Here is a 20705-nt window from a genome sequence, read left to right as displayed (position 1 = left end):
GCTGCATCTCAGGGGGGAGAAAGGAAACATGGGGAGACAAAAGCAGGATTCCTGTGGTCAGCTCACCCCACAAAGGTCACCGTGAGCTTTGCTCACAGAATTCCTCTTTGCTCACAGAATTGCTCTTGAAACCCACCACCAACCAAACCTGGTGCAGGAAAAACACCTTGCAGATGAAGGCCAACTTCCCCTGGGTGGTTTCCATCTCTGGGTGGTTTTTTTCTGGGAGCACAACAACCACAACTCATGAATGTGGAATATTTTCCTTTTCAAGTGTCTCTAGAAGGCTGTGCAAACCCTTGGGAAGGCTCCTGGTGCCAGGGAAAGCAGAGTCCTTCAGGGGAAAAGCCTTTCTCCACACTCTGCTGGGCCCAGGGGCTGGGGCACTTCCACCTGCCCAAGTAGACACGTGAGGCTGATCTCCCAAAAACTCTGATTTGGGGGAGTTTTATGCACGAGGAGAGAAGCACTCAATGAGAAAACCCCATGGTGTGTCTGCAAAATCTCTGCTGAGGGGCCATGGGGACATCACCATTCCTGACCCTTTCCAAGGAATCTGCTTCACCTGGGCACCTGGCTGCAAACACCATCCCCAGCCCTGCTCCACACAGTAATTTTAAGGGTAATAACCAGAAAACAAATCCATACCAAGGGCCCCTGGTGAGCAGGCTGCTTTGAACCCACTGCAGAAAACTGATCCCAAGGGAGCAAGGAGTTTCCTTCATTGGCAAGGGTGAGTACAGCACAGGACCGGGGCAGGGCTTTTCTCTGCATTTTTATTTAGGAGGCAGAGAAATCTGACTGCAACAGAAAGGAGCTGGAAAAACAAACAGGTGTGTCCGGCAGCAAAGGGGCCGTAGCTATAGCAATGGGACAGGCCCTGTTGACAAAAGGCTGCACAAAGGACCTTCTTGAGAGATTAAAAGGGGTTTATGAGCTGCCAGGGCTTCCCGGGAAGGCGCCGGCGCTGGATCACTGCCGAAGGCAATTGTTGAAAAATCAGAGCAGGGCCACATGCACTGAGCACAAATCTGCCCCCTGCAGCATCCCCCGGGGCCAGAGCCAGGCTGGGGTTCCTCAGCAGCCCATGGAAATGTGTGGCTGTGCCCAGGGCTGCTCCACTGCTCCCAGCAGCACTGCAGGGTCCCAGCTCTGCAGCAGGCACCCCGAGGGGATGGTTTGTGATGGGTAATTCTGGGCATCACCCAGCTCTGCTTGTCAGATGCTGCTTTTCCTGTTACCCTCTGCAGCTGCAGCCTGGGGCTGCTGCTGTGGCCTGTGGAGGTGTCCAGGGTTTCGGTGGGGAGTGCAGGTGCCCTGCCCAGTGCTTTAGCTGGACACCTCCCTCAAGCCTCCCTTGCTCCCATCCCAGGCACCCACAGTGGGAGAGCTGGAACGCTGCTGCTGGGCTCTGCAGCTGTTGCAAGAGCCCTGCTGGCAGCACCTAAAGCAAAACCATGAACAACAGCAGGTCAGCCCAACACCCATCACAAAGTGTCCAAGGCTGCAGCACCCTTACACAGCCCCAGGCTCCTGTCTTGCCTTGTTTCTTCTGCAGCCCCAGCAGAAAGTGAGGCTCTGGTGCAGCAGAAACCTCCTGGGAGATGCAGCAGCCAGAAGAGACATGTCTGAGGCAGGAGTTTGGCTGTGCCACCAAAGAGAAGCTCAGAGGGTGGAACTGCAGAGCCCAGCTTGGGAGCCAGGGGCTGTTGGGGACGACTGGTGGGACACCACCAGCAGCCTTTGCCCAGAGAGGTTCACACTCAGGTTGAGTTCTGCCACAGACAGGGGGGCCTGAATGCCCAAGTGAACCAACTGCTCACCAGCTGGGGCCGAGCTGCAATTTAATTTTTTCTAGTTTAATTTATCTGAGGCTTTCCAAAGGACTAGTTTGTAATTAAAGCCAAGGATCATTTGCACTGACAACTGTGTGACCTCATGTACAACCACTCCACTCCACAGCAAGGAGGAAAAGTCTTAAAAGGAAAAAGCCAGAGATTGCTCTGGGCAGATGATGGACCACTGGCACTGCCCATCGTTGCTGTGTCCATCAGGGTTATAAAGGGCTGATGGGTCACTTGTGAGCCACGAGCCACATTCTAAGGAGGGAACAAACTGGACACAAACCGGGAGGCCAGGGCTGCCACAGAGAGCTGGTCGGGGTAAGGTGAGGGAGAGGGCGCTGCTTTCCCTGGGGGACATCCAGAATTCCCCCAGGGAATGCAAACTCCTCTTTGGCAGGAGCCCAGGTATGAAACGCGTGTTGCAAAAGGCAGAGCCGCCCCCGCAGTGTCACACACGGGGCTTGCAGCTCGGAGAAGCCTCAGAGCTGCTCTCAGCCGGGGAAGTTGGAGCATCTGCAGCTGCCCCGGCCCGCAGAGCCCGGCAGGAGCGCGCTCCCCGCGGGCAGCGCCGGGCCGTGCGCGGCTGTGGCTGTCCCCGCACGGAGCAGGCAATGCCGGGCCCGACAGTCCCGGTCCATGTGTGGCTGTGGCTGTCCCCGCACGGAGCAGGCTCTCCCCGGCAGTCCCGGGCCGTGTCCGGCTGTCCCCGCACGGAGCAGGCTCTCCCCATCCGGGCAGCCCCGGGCCGTGTCCCCGCACGGAGCAGGCTCTCCCCGGCAGCCCCGGGCCGTGTCCCCGCACGGAGCAGGCTCTCCCCGGCAGCCCCGGGCCGTGTCCCCGCACGGAGCAGGCTCTCCCCGGCAGCCCCGGGCCGTGTCCCCGCACGGAGCAGGCTCTCCCCGGCAGCCCCGGGCCGTGTCCCCGCACGGAGCAGGCTCTCCCGGCCCCGCACGGCTCTCGCCGTTCCCCGCTGGCGAAGCTCCGGGCTCGGCTGCCTGGCGAGGGCTCGGGGTGAGCTTGAGGCAGCGAGAGGGGAGGGAACGCGATTTTAGCGCAGGCAAAAGTCTCTAAGAGCAGCAGCCACTGAGTCTGGAGAGCCCCGGCACCACGGCTGAGCCTTCGCCGGACTCAACAAAGAGACATCGAGCGTTGGAAAAAACCAGGGAAAAACCCCCAAGGATCTGGAGGGATCTTTCTTGTGCCCGTCTAACACTGGTTTTGGCGGTGAGGAAGCCTCGTGGAGCAGAGGAGCTGCTACAGAGCAGGGCAAGCACAGGTGCAGGGGACAGGCACTGAACATCAGGCCACGCTCATCTGTGGATATTCCCCCTTAATTCTATGCCAGTTTAATTAAAGACAAGCTATTACTGTCCAGCAGCAGCCCTGCCGGTGCTAAGCATTATTAGTGCAAAAGTGAGGCTTTGAGCTTCTGGTAAATAAAGCAACCCTTTCAGCTCCCCAGGTCCTGTCCCCACAGAACTGCCTTCCTCGTCCTAAGGAGCAGGAGGAGCCAGAGCAGGAGCACTGAGCACACCCTCCCAGATGCCATCGCTTCTGGAGGGGCTGAGCCATCTTCTGCAGAAAAATAGGGTGGCAAAATAGCAAACACACCACGGTGTATTTTGAAACTGGCAATTGAGTGGGGGGAAAAAATGATGTCACTTAAAATCCAGTAGTGTATCCAATACTGACCCCACAGGGGATGAAATTTTCCTTTTAAATATTAAGTCACAGTAGGAAGGAACAAAACCAAAAACCAAAACAAGCAAACAAACAACCTCCCCTTCACTCCCCCCCAAGAAAAAAACATTGGCTGGGAGAAGAGAGCCCAACCTGCTGCTCAGGGGAATAAAAACCCCAAGGTGGGAGCGGGGAGATTTCTGGGAAACCATTGACATTTTTGATGAATGAGCTTTCTGTGGGTGGTTGATGTAGAGGAGAAGGGTAAGAAACACAGACATGATTTATTCTCGAGCAGAATGATGAGACTAAAGGTCTCCTGACTCAACACTTCTCCTGACTCAAGAATTCATCTTTTTGTTTCCTGCCTTTGCAGATTTTGCTGGATGCCAGGGAGAGCCACGCGATTTGCGCACTTCCCATCAACAGCACGGTCTGTTTAGGCTCCAAGGCAACAAACCCAATTTAAAGCCTACCTTTAAAAGCTGAACTAGATGTACTTAAGATTACACCTTAATTCCATATTTAACTTGATCCAAGATAAGCACAGTGATGAACTGAAGCCCCAGTAAAACCTACACACGCACGTCGAAGCGTTATCATAGATGACTTATTGGAGAGGGAAATCTGCACAGGATGCTTTTGCTGATGAGAAAGTATAAAAGTATATTTCCTGGGATTCCTCAGGTGTTTTGTTGGTTCTTAGTGGTTGAGGAAGTTAAAATCTTTGGTGTCTGAAAGGCAGTGAGGTCAGAGGTCCAGCCCACAACACGAAGATGTGTAAAAGATCATGGAATAGGATTGGAAAGGACCTTAAAGCCCATCCCATCCCACCCCCTGCCATGGCAAGGACACTTTCCACTGTCCCAGGCTGCTCCAAGCCCCGTCCAACCTGGCCTTGGGCACTTCCAGGGATGGGGCAGCCACAGCTCCTCTGGACAACCTGAGCCAGTGTAAGAGGAATGACTCATTATGCAGAGCTAAAAAGAATTTAGTGTGGCCTTACCAACACCTACTGGATGTGATGATCCAGCTGTGAGGGGATGCCAACAAAGTGTTTTGGAAATGAGCCTGTCAGAGAAGGTACCACTGATAAACATTTGCAGGCACTTCAATTCACATTTCCTTAGGTTTCATAAAACTGACTTTTTCCATGCAACACAAGTTTAAATATTTGTTATTTGCACTGCAAATGTTAAGAAAAAACCTCCAAAATGCAGTAAGATTTATGCAGTAAGATTATGGAAAGTCAGACAGTAAAGTGGGGAATGGAAAGAAGAAACCAGCTGAAAAAAAAATTAATTGCTGTTGTCAGAAAAGGATTAGAAGGAGAAAGTCTCCAGCCAACTTGTGAGGAAAGACCCCATCTTTGACACAGACCAGTTATCTCTTCTCCCCCTCTTTCCCATGCTCCCTAAATCCAAACACTGATTCTTTTTATATTCAAGGAATGGGAATTTCTAAATGCTAAGGACCACTACAACACTGCCCAAGATTCCCATCTATTTATCAGGAATGCTTGTGGATGTTTCCAGTTGGAGGAAAAAAGAGTTTGGGTTTTTCTTCCCCAAGTGTTTGTGGCTGCAGACCCACGTGTGAGGCCCACTGCAGTCTGGGCTGGAGCTGGGTACCAGCTCTTTATTATTTGTTCTTTCTTAGGTAAAAATCAGGAAAGATTTTGCTGCAGAATAGACCTGATTACATTAGCCCTGACTGCCATGGAAAGAATGAGCTTTAATCTCACTTCCTTCACCTCTTACTTATTCACAGTGGATTTCTCTCTTATTCACTTGAATCAGGGCTGACTACTCTGCTTTAAAAGCAGAGGTGAGGTGGGCCAGACTTCAGCTTGCCCCTACAAACCCCTGGTTTTTTCCTGTTTTTCCAGGCAATGTTACTAACAGACATTCCTTGTTCCAGTTATTATCCAGCCTGGCCTCCTGGTCCAGTGCTGAAAACCAACCTCTTTACATATCCTAATGTGTTTTCCAACATTCTAGAGCTTTCCCTCAAGGCCAGCTCGTGCTTTTCAAGGCTCCCATGGTTGTGGTTTTTTCCCCCTGGAAACAGGAATGATGTTTGTCCTGGTGCCCCCCCAGCAGACCCAACACAATCCATTTCAGGGGGATTCACCATTGAAAAGGGGAAGGAGTAAATCAGATTATTGGGACTTTTTCTGCCCCAGTGTGCCCAGATTTTATAGCAGGGTATTCCAGGGAGTTGCAGACAGGCATTCCAGGTTTAAAATGGTATCAAGAGGCAGGTGCTGCCCTTGTGTTTGTGAAGGCACAAAACCCACTGGCAACACCAGACCTCAGCTGGGCTGTGAAAACCCAGGGATTGGGCCAGGTCTGTTTTCAACACAGCTCAGCCTTCTCCTAAAAGCAGGCTTTTTTAAAGTCAACCACCTCTAAGCTAACTGGCAGCCTACTTGTGGTCTCTTGGAAAAAAACCAGTCTCAGTGAACTTGACCTGAGCAGCAGATCCAAGGTGCTATGGAGGTGCCCTCTGCTACATTCCAATGCCTGGCCCCACACCACATTGCACAGCAATCACACTGAGTTTTTTCAGGTTTATCAGCTGAAACCTCAAACCTCAGGGAACAATCCTCACTCTCCCACACCCTCACAATCCTATTATTTATTTGTGTTTAATAAAATTACCTAATGAGCCCATTCTCCAAGGAAACAACTTGCAGCTTTAGGCAAACACAGGAAGATGTTGACTTGACACAGCCCTTTCCTCCAGCCAAACCCAAGGCAAACAACCTTTTCAATGAAACCCACTGGAGCAGGTAGGCACAAGCACCTCTGCTGATAAACATCACTAATTAGAATCAACACCTACTAATACAAATCTCAGCTTTACAGGAGACATCTGAGGCCTCCAGATGTGTGTTTCAGGTCTCAAAGTAAATATACACAGGCACTGAAACCAATGGATATCCATGGGAAAACTGAATTTTTAGGGTAAGGCCACTGGAATGTAAACAGCAGGGCTGGAACTTAAGAGATGACTCCAGAAGTCTGGGTCCTGCATAGCTCAATGTAAAATCAGATATTTACCAACCACATGAGAACAAGCAGGTTTGCTTGCAGGCATGGAAAATGAGGATTCCTAAGGAAAACCCTGGATCTCACTACAAACTCCAGCATTAAACAGTCAGTGAGGAGAGGAGGAAAACAAACAAAAAACCAGACACTGTGTTGGACTTTTTTTTGATTTTATAGAATTTTTACAATATATTTCTCTTCATTTGCATATTTTACCCACATCTGTAGCTTTCTTTTTACATGTTGAACTGAACTGGAATAAATCTAAAGGTCTGATATATTTTAAACAACTGATAAAAATTGCAAAGTAGTAAACCCGTAAGAAAAGAAATTATAAAACTCTCGTTTTTAAGTGTTTAATGAAAGCAAGTCAAATGTATCATTAGGAACAATATGATTTGTTTTAAACACATCATAGGTGATTCAGGCAGGACTACTTTTTTAGTTTTTCTTATATTAGGCACATTTTTTTTCAGCATACCTGTTTTCCAGACAGTTTTATACAATTCAATAGCATCATTCACATCCACTTGGAACTTCTGCATAATTTTCAAAATGTGATTGATCATGAATATTCATTATTGGTATTCTATTCCTCTTTCTTTAGAGCTACCAGAAGGAAAAAAAATAATCAGTGTTTCTCATCTGTTAAAAAATCCATAATTAATGATTTGAGTTATAAGGCAGCAACAGATTCAGTGTCAACTCAGGTCACAGTCCTTCAGTTCCATCTAGTGGGTAGAAATTATATTTAGTGGACACTGTTCCTAGACAGTTCCTTCAGGGCAGGATGACTGACTCATGAGGCCAGTCACTGCTGGTAGAGTAAGTTGAGTGGTAATGCCTAGCAAGGAATTCTGGCCACTCCTGTGTCATCCTTGCAGCCTCATGTCTTCATCCAGAAAGCAAAAGGACAGTCCAACAGAAAAAAAGTGACTGTGACAGAGCTGTGACAGGTTCTATGAATGGTTTATTTACAGTCTTCATCCCTGATGTGAGAAAAGAAAAATCCTTCTTTGACTGACGGGGCAGATGTCAGCACAGCAGCCCAGTGCAGATCCATGATTCCTCAGCCATGGATGCCCATGGAGGCAGTGAAGAGGAAGTCCTCCTGCTCCAGAGAAGCAACTTCCAAGTGCTCACCTGTCCCCCCCCAGGACTCCCTAAGATTGGTTTAGGAACATTTCCTTTTGGTGGAGCAGCTGCCCTGGCCAGGATCTGTGCCAGCAATGGCAAAGTGTGAAGCAGGTGGTTCCTCAGGGATCTCTGACAGCCCTGCAGGGAGGCTGCAAACTCAAACACCTGGGGTGGGAACAGAATGATCTGTGCATTAAAGGTACACCACAATCTTGAGAACTCCCTTCCCATCCTGATGTCTTTAAGGAAATCAACTCATGGTGCTCAAGGAGGGCTTCCAGAGCAGCATCTCTCTGCTTCCTTTCAGTCTGTCACAAATACTAGACTTTTCCTGAATCCTGGCATTCTTTGCTAAGAGAGCCACTCCATTCCTGAAAGCATGGTCCTTCTTGGTCTTCAGTTTTAAGTCTTTCAAGCAGAATAATCCCATTCTGATTCAAGCACTTGCTGTGCACTCACTTGGCTGAACAGAAGTCAAAACAAAACTACAGCACAAGAGGCCATCACAAAAATCCAAGGGATGTATTACTGCATGTTTCCCTCTCAGAGGGAAATTGGGCCACCCTTAAACTCCAGCCCCAGCTGAGAAGACCATCAGTTCAGAGGACACTCCCTGAAGCAGGGCTCCTGTGCACTGGTATTTGGGCACCAGTCAAATTTTGGACAAGCAGGGTCAATAAAAACATTTCCTTCTGGCAGAGCCACTGCTTGACACAACTTGCATTCAGTTACTATTAGAGCTTTAGAGCTTTTGGCTGCCTTTTTTTCCTGTTCTCCAATGTTGGGGTGAAGAAGCAAAGAAGAAAATATTTAGCAGTAAAAGTAATCTGAATTGATATTTGACAAGACCAGCTCTACAAACTGTGCAATAGTGCACAAAATACAGCCCCAAATCTCTCTGTGATCTTTTTAACTCTTTGGAAAGAGAATAACCAATATAGCTGTGCAGGAAGAAAGCCAATTTATTGCAGCATAGAAGGTCTGCAATTCATTCCATATTCACTAAGAGAAATGTGGTTATTGCTCTGTGAGAGAAGAGTGGATTGATCATTAACCCCACCCCGAGTGCTGGGAGTCTGGGTTCCCCACATTGCCAAGAAGGACCTCCTATGCCACTAACATCAAAATAAGTGAAGGAAAAAAATTTCTTCTCATAATTTCTTGTAAAGATGTGATTTTTCAGAAAGATGTAAGTTCTTCAGGTCTTCATATCACCACTGCCTTGTGACTGAAGGCCAGCCTTTGCTCTCTGCACTACAATAATGGGCTATTTGGAGTGATACATTGGAGATAAAGCAAGGTAAGAACAGGTGACCCAAAAAAGGGGAGAAACATAAAGCTCTTGCACGAGGATGCTGTGAAACTGGAATCCTTCAACTGCTTTGCAAATCACCCACAATTTGTTTTATAACCTGTAGTTTAGTAAGAATTGAAATCCTTTTCCTTGGGAAGAAGCCTCCAAAGCAAAAATGACAGGATTCAAGCATGGACCATTGCTGCAGCAGGCACCAGATTCTGGTTTGCCTGCTTCACTCTGCAGATGTACAACAGATGCTGCTGATGGCATCACCCCATGGAGTTCAGCACTATTTTCTGAAGCTGACACCTTTCCTGGATCAAGTTTCCTCAGGAGCAGACAATACAAACGTGGGGGCCTTCCATTCTCATACTTCAGCTACCTTCTTTTCTTTACTTCCTCTGAATAAAAAACAATATTGTTCTGTTTACTCTAACATGCTACAATATGTGCATACATAACTGTAGGACGCATGAGTTACTTCAGGATGTGCTTTTTCATTGAAGTGAGCTGTTACTTTTACAAATTCTACATCAAGGTGGAAGGAAGGAAGGCTGCAGAGTGCTCATACACTGAAGCTGAAGGAACTTCTCCTGAATGGAGTTAAGATGTTTGTTCCCATGTCCTATGGACAAACTACTCTATCCCATGCACTCCGGCCTGAGCCAGTATTAAACATTCCAGAAACTTGTTGATTTGTTTGGATAGTTAATGGCAAGGCTGATAGCAGCAATGTTTTTCAGGGCCTAGAAGAGAAAGGGAAAAACAAAGTCACACCAAATATTCTCCTCAAGCCCAAAGTGCAAAGAAATTGTATGAAACTAAAGAGAAACAGAAACCGAGAATCATGGACTGGTTTGGGTTGGGAGTGACCTTAAAGATCATTTCATTCCACCCCCTGCCATGGCAGGGACACCTTCCACTATCCCAGGGTGCTCCAAGCCCTCTCCAGCCTGGCCTGGGACACTTCCAGGGCTGGGGCAGCCACAGCTGCTTTGGGAACCCTGTGCCAAGGCCTCACCACCCTCATGGGAAGAATTTCTTCCCAATATCCTAGAAAAGCATTTGTGCAGAGTTCACTCACAGCTTTCAGAGGCCTGTCAAGGTACTGTAATGACCAAGTACATTAATATCTCTTTTATAAACTCCACTGGGCCATGAGAAATCATCCAGGGTCTGCCACAAAGACCCCAGACCCTCCCAGCCCCGGGGCTGTGCAATCCTACCTGTGCTGTGCAGCGATGAAGATGATCTTCAGAATTTAAGGCAAGCAAATACTCCTGTAGACACCCAAGCTCCTGTGGCCAGAAAACATGCAATGAACACCAGTGTTTCTACCAAAGGTGATATTCTACTAATTAACATTAAAATGCTGATCATTAGAGTCCCCAAGAACCAGAGGTATGAGACCTGCACACCAGACTCTCCCAGACTAGAGCAGTTTGTGATCACAGAAATGAGCTCATGACACTACTCATATTTACAGTTCAAAACCAACTCCTCAAAAACCACATGCAAATACCTTTAAATTAATTATTAAACCAGAATTGCTCTCAGAATAAACAGTGGCTTTAGAGCCTTAACAGCCATGACTATCACTTCAAGCCCAATGATAAGGTAACAGAATTCCCCTCTAATCAAAACTTGCTGCCACACTCCATAAGTGAAAGTTGTTAATGTTTCTGTAGCTCTGAGGGATAAAGGAAAACTGCATTTAGTGTAAAACACTGTCATTCCCAGCACTGAGGAAAGGAGGGATAGGAACACAGGAGCTGCTTACAGTAACTCTGTTTTCTGTCACAAAGAAGAGTTCTGCCAGTGCACGATGAAGAGGAAGGAGGATACCAGGCTTGGCTGAGTCGTGACACAAGTTGTTTTCCATGTGGGTGAAGAGCTGCCAAAGTGGCTTCAATAAGGTGAGGTCACAGTCCCTGAAAAAAAAGGAATTTAAATGAAATTGTGGTGCAATAGTGAGTAACCAGTATGCCCATTTCTGGGAATGGAGAGGGGAAACCAAACCAAATCAAATTTAAGACAACAAAACCATACATTTGTGACAGTTAACAATAAAAAACCCACTTTGCTAAATGCTCTTGACTCTAGAAATACTCATGCCATACATACATAAGCTTAAGGACACATATCTCTTCTAAAACTCAATTACAGGCTTAGTGGTACAACTGAAAATAATAATTTAGAAGCTATTTACTTTACAGAGAATCAGATCATCACTTCACCAGGTTATTATTTCATCCTTACCTTAATTCTGCAGTATAACAAATACAAAGAAAATAAATTTCTAGAAAATTGAGATCTACCTTTGTCCTGATTTGTGACGATTTTTTTTTCTTTACAATAACATTTGAATTAATTAGACTTCTTTAAAGGTCAAGAAAGAAGAGAGAGCAAAACATTCCTCCTATCAAAGCAGAAATTACATCAAAGCTAACAAGCACTGTAAATTGCATCTGACGGACAAATTAAGAAAACCTGCTTCAAATCACACAGGGGTTTTTTTTTTGCTTCCAAACAGTATCAGTGTGGTGCCTTTTTGGTGCAGGATGTGGAGCAGAGCACTCACCCCTGGCTGCTGCACTGCACTATCTTCAGGAGCAGGTGGATGGCCTTGAGGCGCTGGTGCCCCGTCTGCCGACACGCCACTCCCACCTGCCACTCCCAGATCTTGGCCAGAGGCAGGTGAGGAATCACCCTTTCCTCAGACAGCATCTGCTTTAGAATTTCAAACCCTGGGAAAAAAGAAAATTCAAACAGCTCTTCAGTTTTGTAGGGATGCATTTTGTTCATATGGTCAAGTATTGCAAGCCAGAAATATTGAATTAAAATAGCAAACAAAAATCTGAGATAACTCTAGATTACATCCTGACGTGGCAACTCTTTCCTGAGGCAAAACTTTCATAAAAATTGGAAAGAATCATATCCAAAATTAAATTTTTGCCCAAATAAGGCAAACAAAACACAGCCCCTCTCTATTATGACATGCAGTAAAGTTTTGCTGATAGCAAATAATCCATCAACCTCAATTTCATTAAAAATATTTAAACTCTGAAATAAACTAACAAAACCTCTTATGCTAAAAATTAGACCCAGAACCATCCTATTTTAATGGATAACCACTTTGGAAAAATGCAATTACCATTTTTTCTGTTTCCAGTTATGGCATCCTGGAGTGTTTACTAAATACTCCATGTAATTACTATCACATAATGAGATTTTGCATGCAAATTACATTATTATAATTGTAATCTCCAAGTCTCTGTGAAGATTTTGTGTTTCTACCCCAAAATCACAGGAAATAAGAGACATCAGCTGAGTTTCAACTTGAACTGATCACATGAAAAACTGACCACATGAAAAACTGCTCACATTATTTCTAAGACACTGAATGCAAATTCTAAGTCGAGGAAAAGGGATAACCAGAGGTCTCTCAAAGCTCAGCAAAAAGACTAAAAAAGGCCCTTTTCAATACATTCTGAGCATCTCTCACCTGTCTGAAACCTGCCCAGATGACCTGCTGTCACTGTAAACTTATAGCCCCACTCAGTGTTGCTCATGTCAGAAGTAAATCTGTAGTAGAGCGTGTCTCCTGTGTGCAGGGGAGGAAGAAAGCCAACATTACTATTTTCTGAGTTAGTTTTGTCATCTCAAATACAACTGAAATGAAAAGTCTGAAATTAATTAATCCTAGATGGCTTCATTTAAGGGAGGTGGTCTTTTATATTTTGGTAACTATGACACACAAAGAAGGGGTGACAAAGAGGAGGCTGAAGTAAAACCCACAACAGTTTCCCATATCTACATTTTTGACAACTAAATATAGGAAATTAAAGAAACTCCATATTCTTCACATGTAACTTCACTTCTCCAGTTGTGTTACTGGATCAGTTATGATTTATGAAACAAGAACTCCTATACAGGCAGCCAAGTTCTTTGCAACAACACTTGAATTCATTGGACTAAAGGTTTAAAATATTTGAAAGTAAAATTTTTACATGTCAGAAAATTAAACTGAACATTTTTACTCCAAGGAAGAATACTGTTAAACTTAATCCCTTTAAATAGAAGGACTATCAAAACATATGACCACTTTACAATCAGACAAAAAACATTCAAAAGGTTTTTGCCATTGTGGCATCTTCACCTTCAGAGATAAATCCAGGTGGTTGGCTGTAATGCTACACAAAACATCTTCTTACCTATTGTGCTCTGTAATACTAGAGCTATTAAAATAACTTCCTGCCCCATGGAAAAGCCTGTCACCCTGGGACAAGCAGGTTAGATTTCATTGGGAAGCAGAATTTTCAAAGTTTCATCAACAAGAAAAATTTTGAAAACATTTTTTAGGATTTAAAATGAAATATCTATAAAAGAATTTCCCTTTTTATCATGAAATGGAGACAGTGTTCTCTCCTACTCATAGGAGAAAGCCCTTCAATCAAATGAAAAGCCCAGAAGCCTTCAAATGTCTGGTTTCAGCTAAAACCTGCTGGAATCAAGCCTTAATCCAGACAGCCTTGGTTGGAAATGAATTTCCACAAGGTGAAACTCAAGTTTCACAGCCAAGGCTGCTCTAAACAATGAGCTTCGAAGTTCAGCTCCTTGGCAAACCTCAGCAACTATTAGGGATGAAAAAGCAGACAGATAGAAGTTCACAAAAATCTAAAATATTTCTACAGAACACATATCTGCTTTTAACCAGTACCTTGCAACCCAAAACCAGCACTTGTAACCCAAACTGGTTTGCTAAGAAAGCTCCTAAATCTCTTTACAGGGGCTGACAATCCTTAAAGTCAAGAGCTTCCTGCAGTGCCCCAAAGCTCAGTGGGTTAAACCAGGTTAAAATCAGAAGCAGGGGACTGTGCAGTCCTTGAGCTCTCTGGCACTTGCTCCTCACTGTGCTCTCACAAATGTGCTTAGAGAATCCAGAGTGCAGCTGGCAGTCCAACCCTGGGTTTTTTCCAGCTGTGCTCTGTGGCACCAGCTGGAGCCAAGGTGCTGGCACTGGCTCTCTTTGCTCAGAGCAGCAGCAGAGCACAGAGACAGAGATAAGCATATATTTTCTTTTTTTAAATAAAAAAACGTGCTTCCTGTGGAAAGTAAGACAAGGCATAAACAATGTCAGTGAATATCGTGCAGAACAAGGACTGTGTTGGAACAGAGTCAAGATCAAATTTGTTTCCAGTAGCTGAGTGCATGCTGTGACTGAGTGGTGGAAAGAAAAGGTCACAGCACAACAACAGATAAGGCACTTGGCAGAAACAAATGCAAGAGCAGCACGTCAGAGCAAACACAGTGGGACAAGGAAAGGATTGGCTATTTCCCTACACATCTCAGGAGCATCCACATTTATCTCATCAGGAGATCCTCCCAGGAGTGCCAGCAATATCCCACATGCCCTTAAATCAGTCCTGCTCACCTGGAAGCTCGAAGTCAGTCCATTTCTGGGGGGAGCCACTGAAGCTGTGCCGATCCTGCTGGAAGTCGCTGCTGCTGGACATGAGCAGCTCATCACAGCCCTCCTCTGTGTTACACTGGGAGTCAAACTTGATGGAGAGGTAGATAGCACCAGGAATGTGAACTTTATCCTGAGAAATAAACACAGCAGCTTTGTGTCCTGTCACACTGTACTGCACACTGAACTTTCACTATACGAACAAGAGAGATATAAAAAATATTACAGCATCTCTGGGAGTTTTTTACTTTGATATTTTTACCCTGAGCTAATTTAACAAATGTTAAGCATGGCCTATTGTTCACATTAGCTGTTAAGCATGTAAAATGAATTGCCAGCAATGCTTTCCTTTTTTAAAAGCAGTAATTGTTGCTGATATTGATCTCATTGCCAGAACCTAAGGGGTTATATGCATTTTAAAAATGAAAATCAGAGGAGTCAGAGCAGCAGGGAAATTAAAAATCCCAAGACTGCCCAGAGGCAATAATTACTTACCAAGCTATATCAGAAAAATGCTATCAAACAGTATCAAGAGAAGAAAATCAGAAACTGTGTCAGGGAAAGAGTCTAAAATGAGAAATAAAAAAGACACCATTCCTACTTTCATCTAACAGCACAAGGGCCAACTGGAAGAGGCCAACTGAAACAAATCATTGGAAAGAAGGGTAGAAACATTTGATCATTAAGGCCTTAAAACCATTTACAAATCTGATCTGCTTCAAACACAGGCACAGTAAAACCATGTAAGTTATGCACTTTTCATATGATTGAATTAGAATTCCATTGAAGTGCCTGATTGAACACATTCCTTTGCAGGGCAAGGCCTGAGCTAAGTGACATCAGCCTTTTCCAAGGAAGACTGAGCAGATTTCACAGGTGCTTCAAGCACAGAATTCAGTCCCCCAGATATCCATGTGGAACTCTGAGAGGCTTCTGCTCCAACCCCTGGGTGATTCCAGCTTCAAGCCATGCCTGTAACCCATGCCTGCCCTACCTCAAAGTTGGTGTTGTTGTTGTAAGGATGCTGAGATTCCCTCATCTGCACAGCCATCCCTGGCTCCTCCATGAACTGACAGGCTGTCAGGGCCATGGTCCCCAGCATGCTCTCCTTGCACCCATGCAGCACTTTCTGCAGAATCTGGGAGGAGAAATGTCATGGAAATACAATTTGCTGTCAAAAGAACACTTACAGCTGTACATTCTGATGGCTGACATGAGTCATGTCCAGCCACACAGTATTTTGGAAGAGGGAACCAAGGAACCAGCAAGAAACAAGATAAATTCAGAAATTATGCCTGCAAGTGTCATCTCTATAAGCACAAAAGATTTCACTCTGTCTTCTGTTCTAGACCTTTCATTCTTTGTTTGATAAAAACATGGCAGATATTGGCCATGTCTCTCCACACAACTGCTACAATCAAGGCTAATCCATGAAGTAATTAACAGGAAACTAAAGCTGCAATCAAGTGAGATAAACAACTTTGTTAACATACTGAACAGGCACCTTTACCTTCTATACCTACAGGTTTTGATTGGAACAGAATGTGTCATATATCTCAGCCTTCAAAAACAAAACAAAGTACAACTCTGTGCAGAAGAAGAAATGATAAAGTATCAATGAGATGGCTGAAGCTTTGAAAGCAGCAGATGCAAGTCCTGTGCATTTAAAACTACCCAAAAATGTCCTTTAATCTATCAGGACACAATAAAAATAATTCAGAACCACCTGAGTCTCCCTTATTCTTATTTTTAGAACAGTGCATAAAAGCCCTGAATCCAGGAATTCTGTTACTTGAGGCCCTTTCATGTCAAAGAGCAACTCATTACATGTCCTCAGCTGTCATCTCCTAACTCCTCCTACAAAATGTAATCCACCAGCTCAGGCCAGCAGGCTCATCTCCAAATCTGCCAACAACTGATTTCTTGGGAAAAGGAGTTTAAAAAACCAAGCAGCACGTAGCAGCTCCCTGAATGCACTCTTTGCCTTGCACATGCAGAACAGCCTAAGACAAAGGCTAGGTTTTTGCATTTAACAGGCCTTAATAGATTTTATTCTATCAGTTCATCCTGCCCTTTTCTGAACCCATAAAAACACCCTGGGGCAACAATTTCCATGACTTACTGTGTCAAGAGCCTGTTCTTTTGGTTTGTTTTGGACCTGCCACTTATTACCTTAATCTGACACTCCTTTGTTTTCTTACTGGGAGGGCCAGTGAATAATACTTGCTCTTAACTTCTGCATGCTATTTACTGCTCTAAATCTACAGAGAAAGAGGAACAAACTTTTCCATTACTCCTTCTCCCTCAATGCCTCACAGGGGAAAGATCCAGAATGAAGAAAACCAGTTGGTTCCTCATACTGAAGTTATTCCAGGGCTGTAATAATCCCTGCCATTCTTCTTTAGGCCTCTTCCAGTTGTATTGCATCTTATTTTAATTTTTTAATGAGATGAGGGGAGTCACTGCAGCCCAAAAGAGTGCATGGTATTGGTTCAGTAGCACATCAGTGCCTCCTGCTTTATTTTTCATTCCCTTTTTTGAAGATTTGCACTTGATTTGCTTTGACTGCCGTGAAGCCTTGAGCTGACACTTTCATTACAACATCCTATTGTAATTCCAAGATCACTTCCACCACCAGCTCATCAGTGGAGTAGCAGGTATCACAATACAGACATTGAGATCTAAGAAAAAGCAGCTTTTAAAAGGCACTGCCAATTTTACCAATTTCTCTAGATTACCATCTATATTGTCTATTTTCAAACCAGACTGCCTATTTTACCAGTTTCTCTTTCATAACTGAAAGAGTTCTCTCTACACAGCTATTTTTTTCATTTTCTCTTAACAAGATCAGAACATCAAGACACTGACAGATTCCAACTGTTTTTCAGAACTAATTTAAATTTCGGAGTTTCAATTTAGTTGAAAAAAGGAACTGCAAGTATTTCTGTTAGTCAGAGTCTCATGGCATGTGGGCACAGGTTTTGTTCACATGTCTAAGTGAAATCCACTTACTTTTTCCCATAGCTGCTTCTCCTCTAGCTGCATCAGCATGTCCAGGATGTATGTCATATGGGCTGGGCCACTGAGATCTAGGATTTCCTCATTGATTGCCACATCATCAGGCCACTCAGCTAATAAGGATGCCAGCACATGCCTGGCATAGAGAACTGCAATAGCCTCATTGACACGATACAGGTAGTCCCTGACAGCCTTTTTACTCCTGGAGTCCAGCTCCTTGTGCAGGAGGATGGAGCTCTTGGTGCGGCGCTGCTTGGCATAGCTCAGCTGCAGGTCACTCTCTGTGTTGGTGATCAGCTTCTGGGCAACAGGATTGGTTTCTTCTGTGGCTTTATCACAGAGTACAGGCTTTGACTGCAAGAAGAGAAATGCAAGTTGGAAAACAGGCTGTCAGTAATTTGCTGCCTTATGTTTGGATATCTGACCGGTCAAACTGCAACGTGAATTTACAAATGAATTTGTCAAAAAGCCCACAAATGTAGGATCTATCACACAGCTACAGATTTCCTGAGAAACATTGTTTATGTCTACACACCTCACTATACCCTGATGCATTTGTGGAAACAGCAGTCAGAATTCTAACCAGAAGTGTTAACTGAAGCTCACCTACAGAGGTAAAGCCAGCAAGTGCCCTGAAATGAGGCAAGTTGGGAGGGACTTTTGGAGATCACTTGCTCCAAATTTGACTTAAGGTTGAGATACCTTCAAAATCAGGGCTTTGGCCAGTTAAGTTTGGACGATTGCCAGGCGTGGGTATTTCACAGCCTCTAGATAAGCTGCTGAAAGGCCTATTTTTTTCTTATAATTATGTGAAACTGCTTCAGGAAGCTCCTTCCCCTTTGCAATGCAGCTGTGCTGGTGACACCTCAAGGCCAAGAGTGAGCCCTCAACATAAAGCAGAGCTGTGGGACCCTGTAATTGAAGGCAAAACCCAAAGCTTGCAAGTGTAGTGTCTACTTTACAAGATAGATTCATTGCTTCCTTGTTCTGCTGAATTTACTGTAACAATGATCTGCTAAAACAGTAGCAGGGCACAAGCTTACAGCAATGAGATACAATCTCTCTTGTGTAAGGGGAGGAAATTACAGCCTGCAAACACAATTTGTTCTCCTGACTTGGGAATCAAGTTTTTTCACTTCCTTAAGGAAGGAATAACAAGGAAGAAATTCTTGCTTCTTGTACCTGCTCATTCATTTTGACATAAAACATTGATAACAGATTATTTCAGACGTATAAAAAAAAAATTCTCAGGCATGAATGCCAAAATTGATTATTTTCCAACTGCTGCTGTTTGTACAAGTTCCATACCAAGCAGGGTAAGATGATCATATCTGTATCCACTGCCTTGGAGCTCTGCTCCTCCAGCCTCAGGCGTTTGCTGGGCTGCCACTTCTGAGCCAGGGTCCGGATCCTCTCATCCGTTGTGATCACATCCCCATCAAACCTTCAAGAAAATCAAAAATACACCAATGTGGTTCCAAAGTAATGCAAACTCAATTAGGGCAATTAAATGCAAATTAAATCTTCCCACCTTCTGTTTTAGAAAGATTAAGCTCTGCCTATTTTTATCATGTTAACTGTTCCCCTGTTCTATCTAACAAGCCAAAGGATTGAAATGTTACAAAATCACTCATTTCTGTGAGAACATGGTGTCTCTGTGAGATGCTCTGAGTACCAGAAGCCACATGTGAGCTCTTGACTCTTCCTTAGTTCACAGAATTCAGAGCCATAGTGGATCTTCAGATGGGAGCTACCACACAGAAAAGAGCATGTGATGTGTTTCAGAAGATGGTGACTTGCTTCCATAAATACAGCTTAGCAGGAGATTATTTCCTTACTTTTTCACACTTGAAAACCAAATCTTATCCTTGGAAGAATTTCTATTCAGCACTCAGAGGATTTTAGATTTTCACCCACCACTTTCTCTGCTGGACCAGAACTTCACATACCTCTTTTGAACTTCCAGGAAAAAAGATTCTGTTCTTTTCATCTGCAGCTCATACATGGCTCGAAGAATGTGGAGAGGTGCATTAAGTGCATCGTGTGTCATCTGAGCAAGGAGCAAAAAGAAATTTAAAAAACCCCAGAAACACATCAGAGGGGGGAAAGAAAGACTGAATTTCTTTAAGGATGACCTGGGCATTATTTCCCACTTTGTAGGTAGATAATTAATGGACTCAGTATCTGGATTAATAACAATGAGAAGCAATTTAGCATAACACTGTATAATGATTTGGTAGCATTAATTACTGTAGTTCTATTTTATTTTCTTTAAAGAATGATGCATTGCAATCACAGACCCATACTCTATAAATTCAGAAAGAAAACAACCATATGAATTACCAAATGTTTTATGCAACTACCAAATGCACATTTACCCAAAAGGAGGTAAACTAATTTAAATACCAAGAAGCATATTTTGGTGGCTTCATCCAGGCCCTCCAGAGGATCAAGTTTGTTCTGCTCTAAGTCAACAGGACCAACAACAGGCTGCTCCACATCTTGATCTTGTTCCCTGTCTTCCAGTTCAGTATCCTCCTGTTCAGCCAGGGAACTGATATCTTGCTTTGAGGAATACAGCATTATTGACAAAATCTACACAGAAAAAAGGGAGCATATGGTGTGACAGCTGAAGGAATTATTAGTTTATTTGCAATCAGCATCTTAGAGGAACATTATCAGACCAGGACAGTGCTTAACAGTGCTATTTTACAAAGAAGCACACCTAAAAATAAAAAAACAACCCCAAAACACAAACCAAAACCATTTCCCACTTCACTAATGAGCTACACCTTCCCTGCTGCTGCAAAGACAACTTCAGTGATTAGCTGAAAGTGCAAAGGAAGTTGAGAAAGTAATTATTTAACCATTTCAGTACATCAAAGATTTGAAGATTCCAAGACAAAACCAGAGCAAAGGTGACCATCCCCAGAAGGAGTGATGCCCCTACACACCCTTCTCCTTTGAAAACAGCCCTTTGGGTTCTCCACAGCCCTAAAGAGGAATCAACACAACTCCTGCCCTAACATAAAACATAACTAACAGCTGAACCCACTTATCTTTCAGCAATTAACAACCACTGTGAGAGAATATGCCCACGTGTGCATTGATCTCCCCACCTGCCCTGCAGCAAAACCCTGTGCAAGCCATGCCTTTCTTTGAGATTATTTTCTAAATTGAAGAATGGAATTCTAAAGAACAGTCTA

At 44.3% G+C, this 20705-nt stretch overlaps 1 protein-coding gene across 4 annotated transcripts in view; it reads right to left on the bottom strand.

Annotated features, from left to right (window-relative positions):
• Positions 1-6730: 6730 nt before the first annotated feature.
• ZZEF1 (zinc finger ZZ-type and EF-hand domain containing 1) overlaps positions 6731-20705 on the bottom strand; it is a 59441-nt gene continuing 45466 nt past the window's right edge. For all 4 annotated transcript variants that reach the window (XM_059866214.1, XM_059866212.1, XM_059866213.1 and 1 more), the window contains exons 45-55: positions 19906-20094; positions 19449-19549; positions 18808-18943; positions 17494-17853; positions 15476-15619; positions 14446-14614; positions 12517-12615; positions 11593-11758; positions 10792-10942; positions 10238-10309; positions 6731-9757 (exon numbers count right to left, since the gene is read on the bottom strand). In XM_059866214.1, the coding sequence (XP_059722197.1) occupies positions 9683-9757; positions 10238-10309; positions 10792-10942; positions 11593-11758; positions 12517-12615; positions 14446-14614; positions 15476-15619; positions 17494-17853; positions 18808-18943; positions 19449-19549; positions 19906-20094 (1662 nt within the window). In that variant the 3' untranslated portion in view covers positions 6731-9682. The remainder of the gene's footprint in view (positions 9758-10237; positions 10310-10791; positions 10943-11592; positions 11759-12516; positions 12616-14445; positions 14615-15475; positions 15620-17493; positions 17854-18807; positions 18944-19448; positions 19550-19905; positions 20095-20705) is intronic.

The sequence above is a fragment of the Haemorhous mexicanus genome, chromosome 22, assembly GCF_027477595.1.
Source record: "Haemorhous mexicanus isolate bHaeMex1 chromosome 22, bHaeMex1.pri, whole genome shotgun sequence".
NCBI lineage: Eukaryota > Metazoa > Chordata > Aves > Passeriformes > Fringillidae > Haemorhous > Haemorhous mexicanus.
This window is presented reverse-complemented; position numbering and strand designations above follow the sequence as displayed.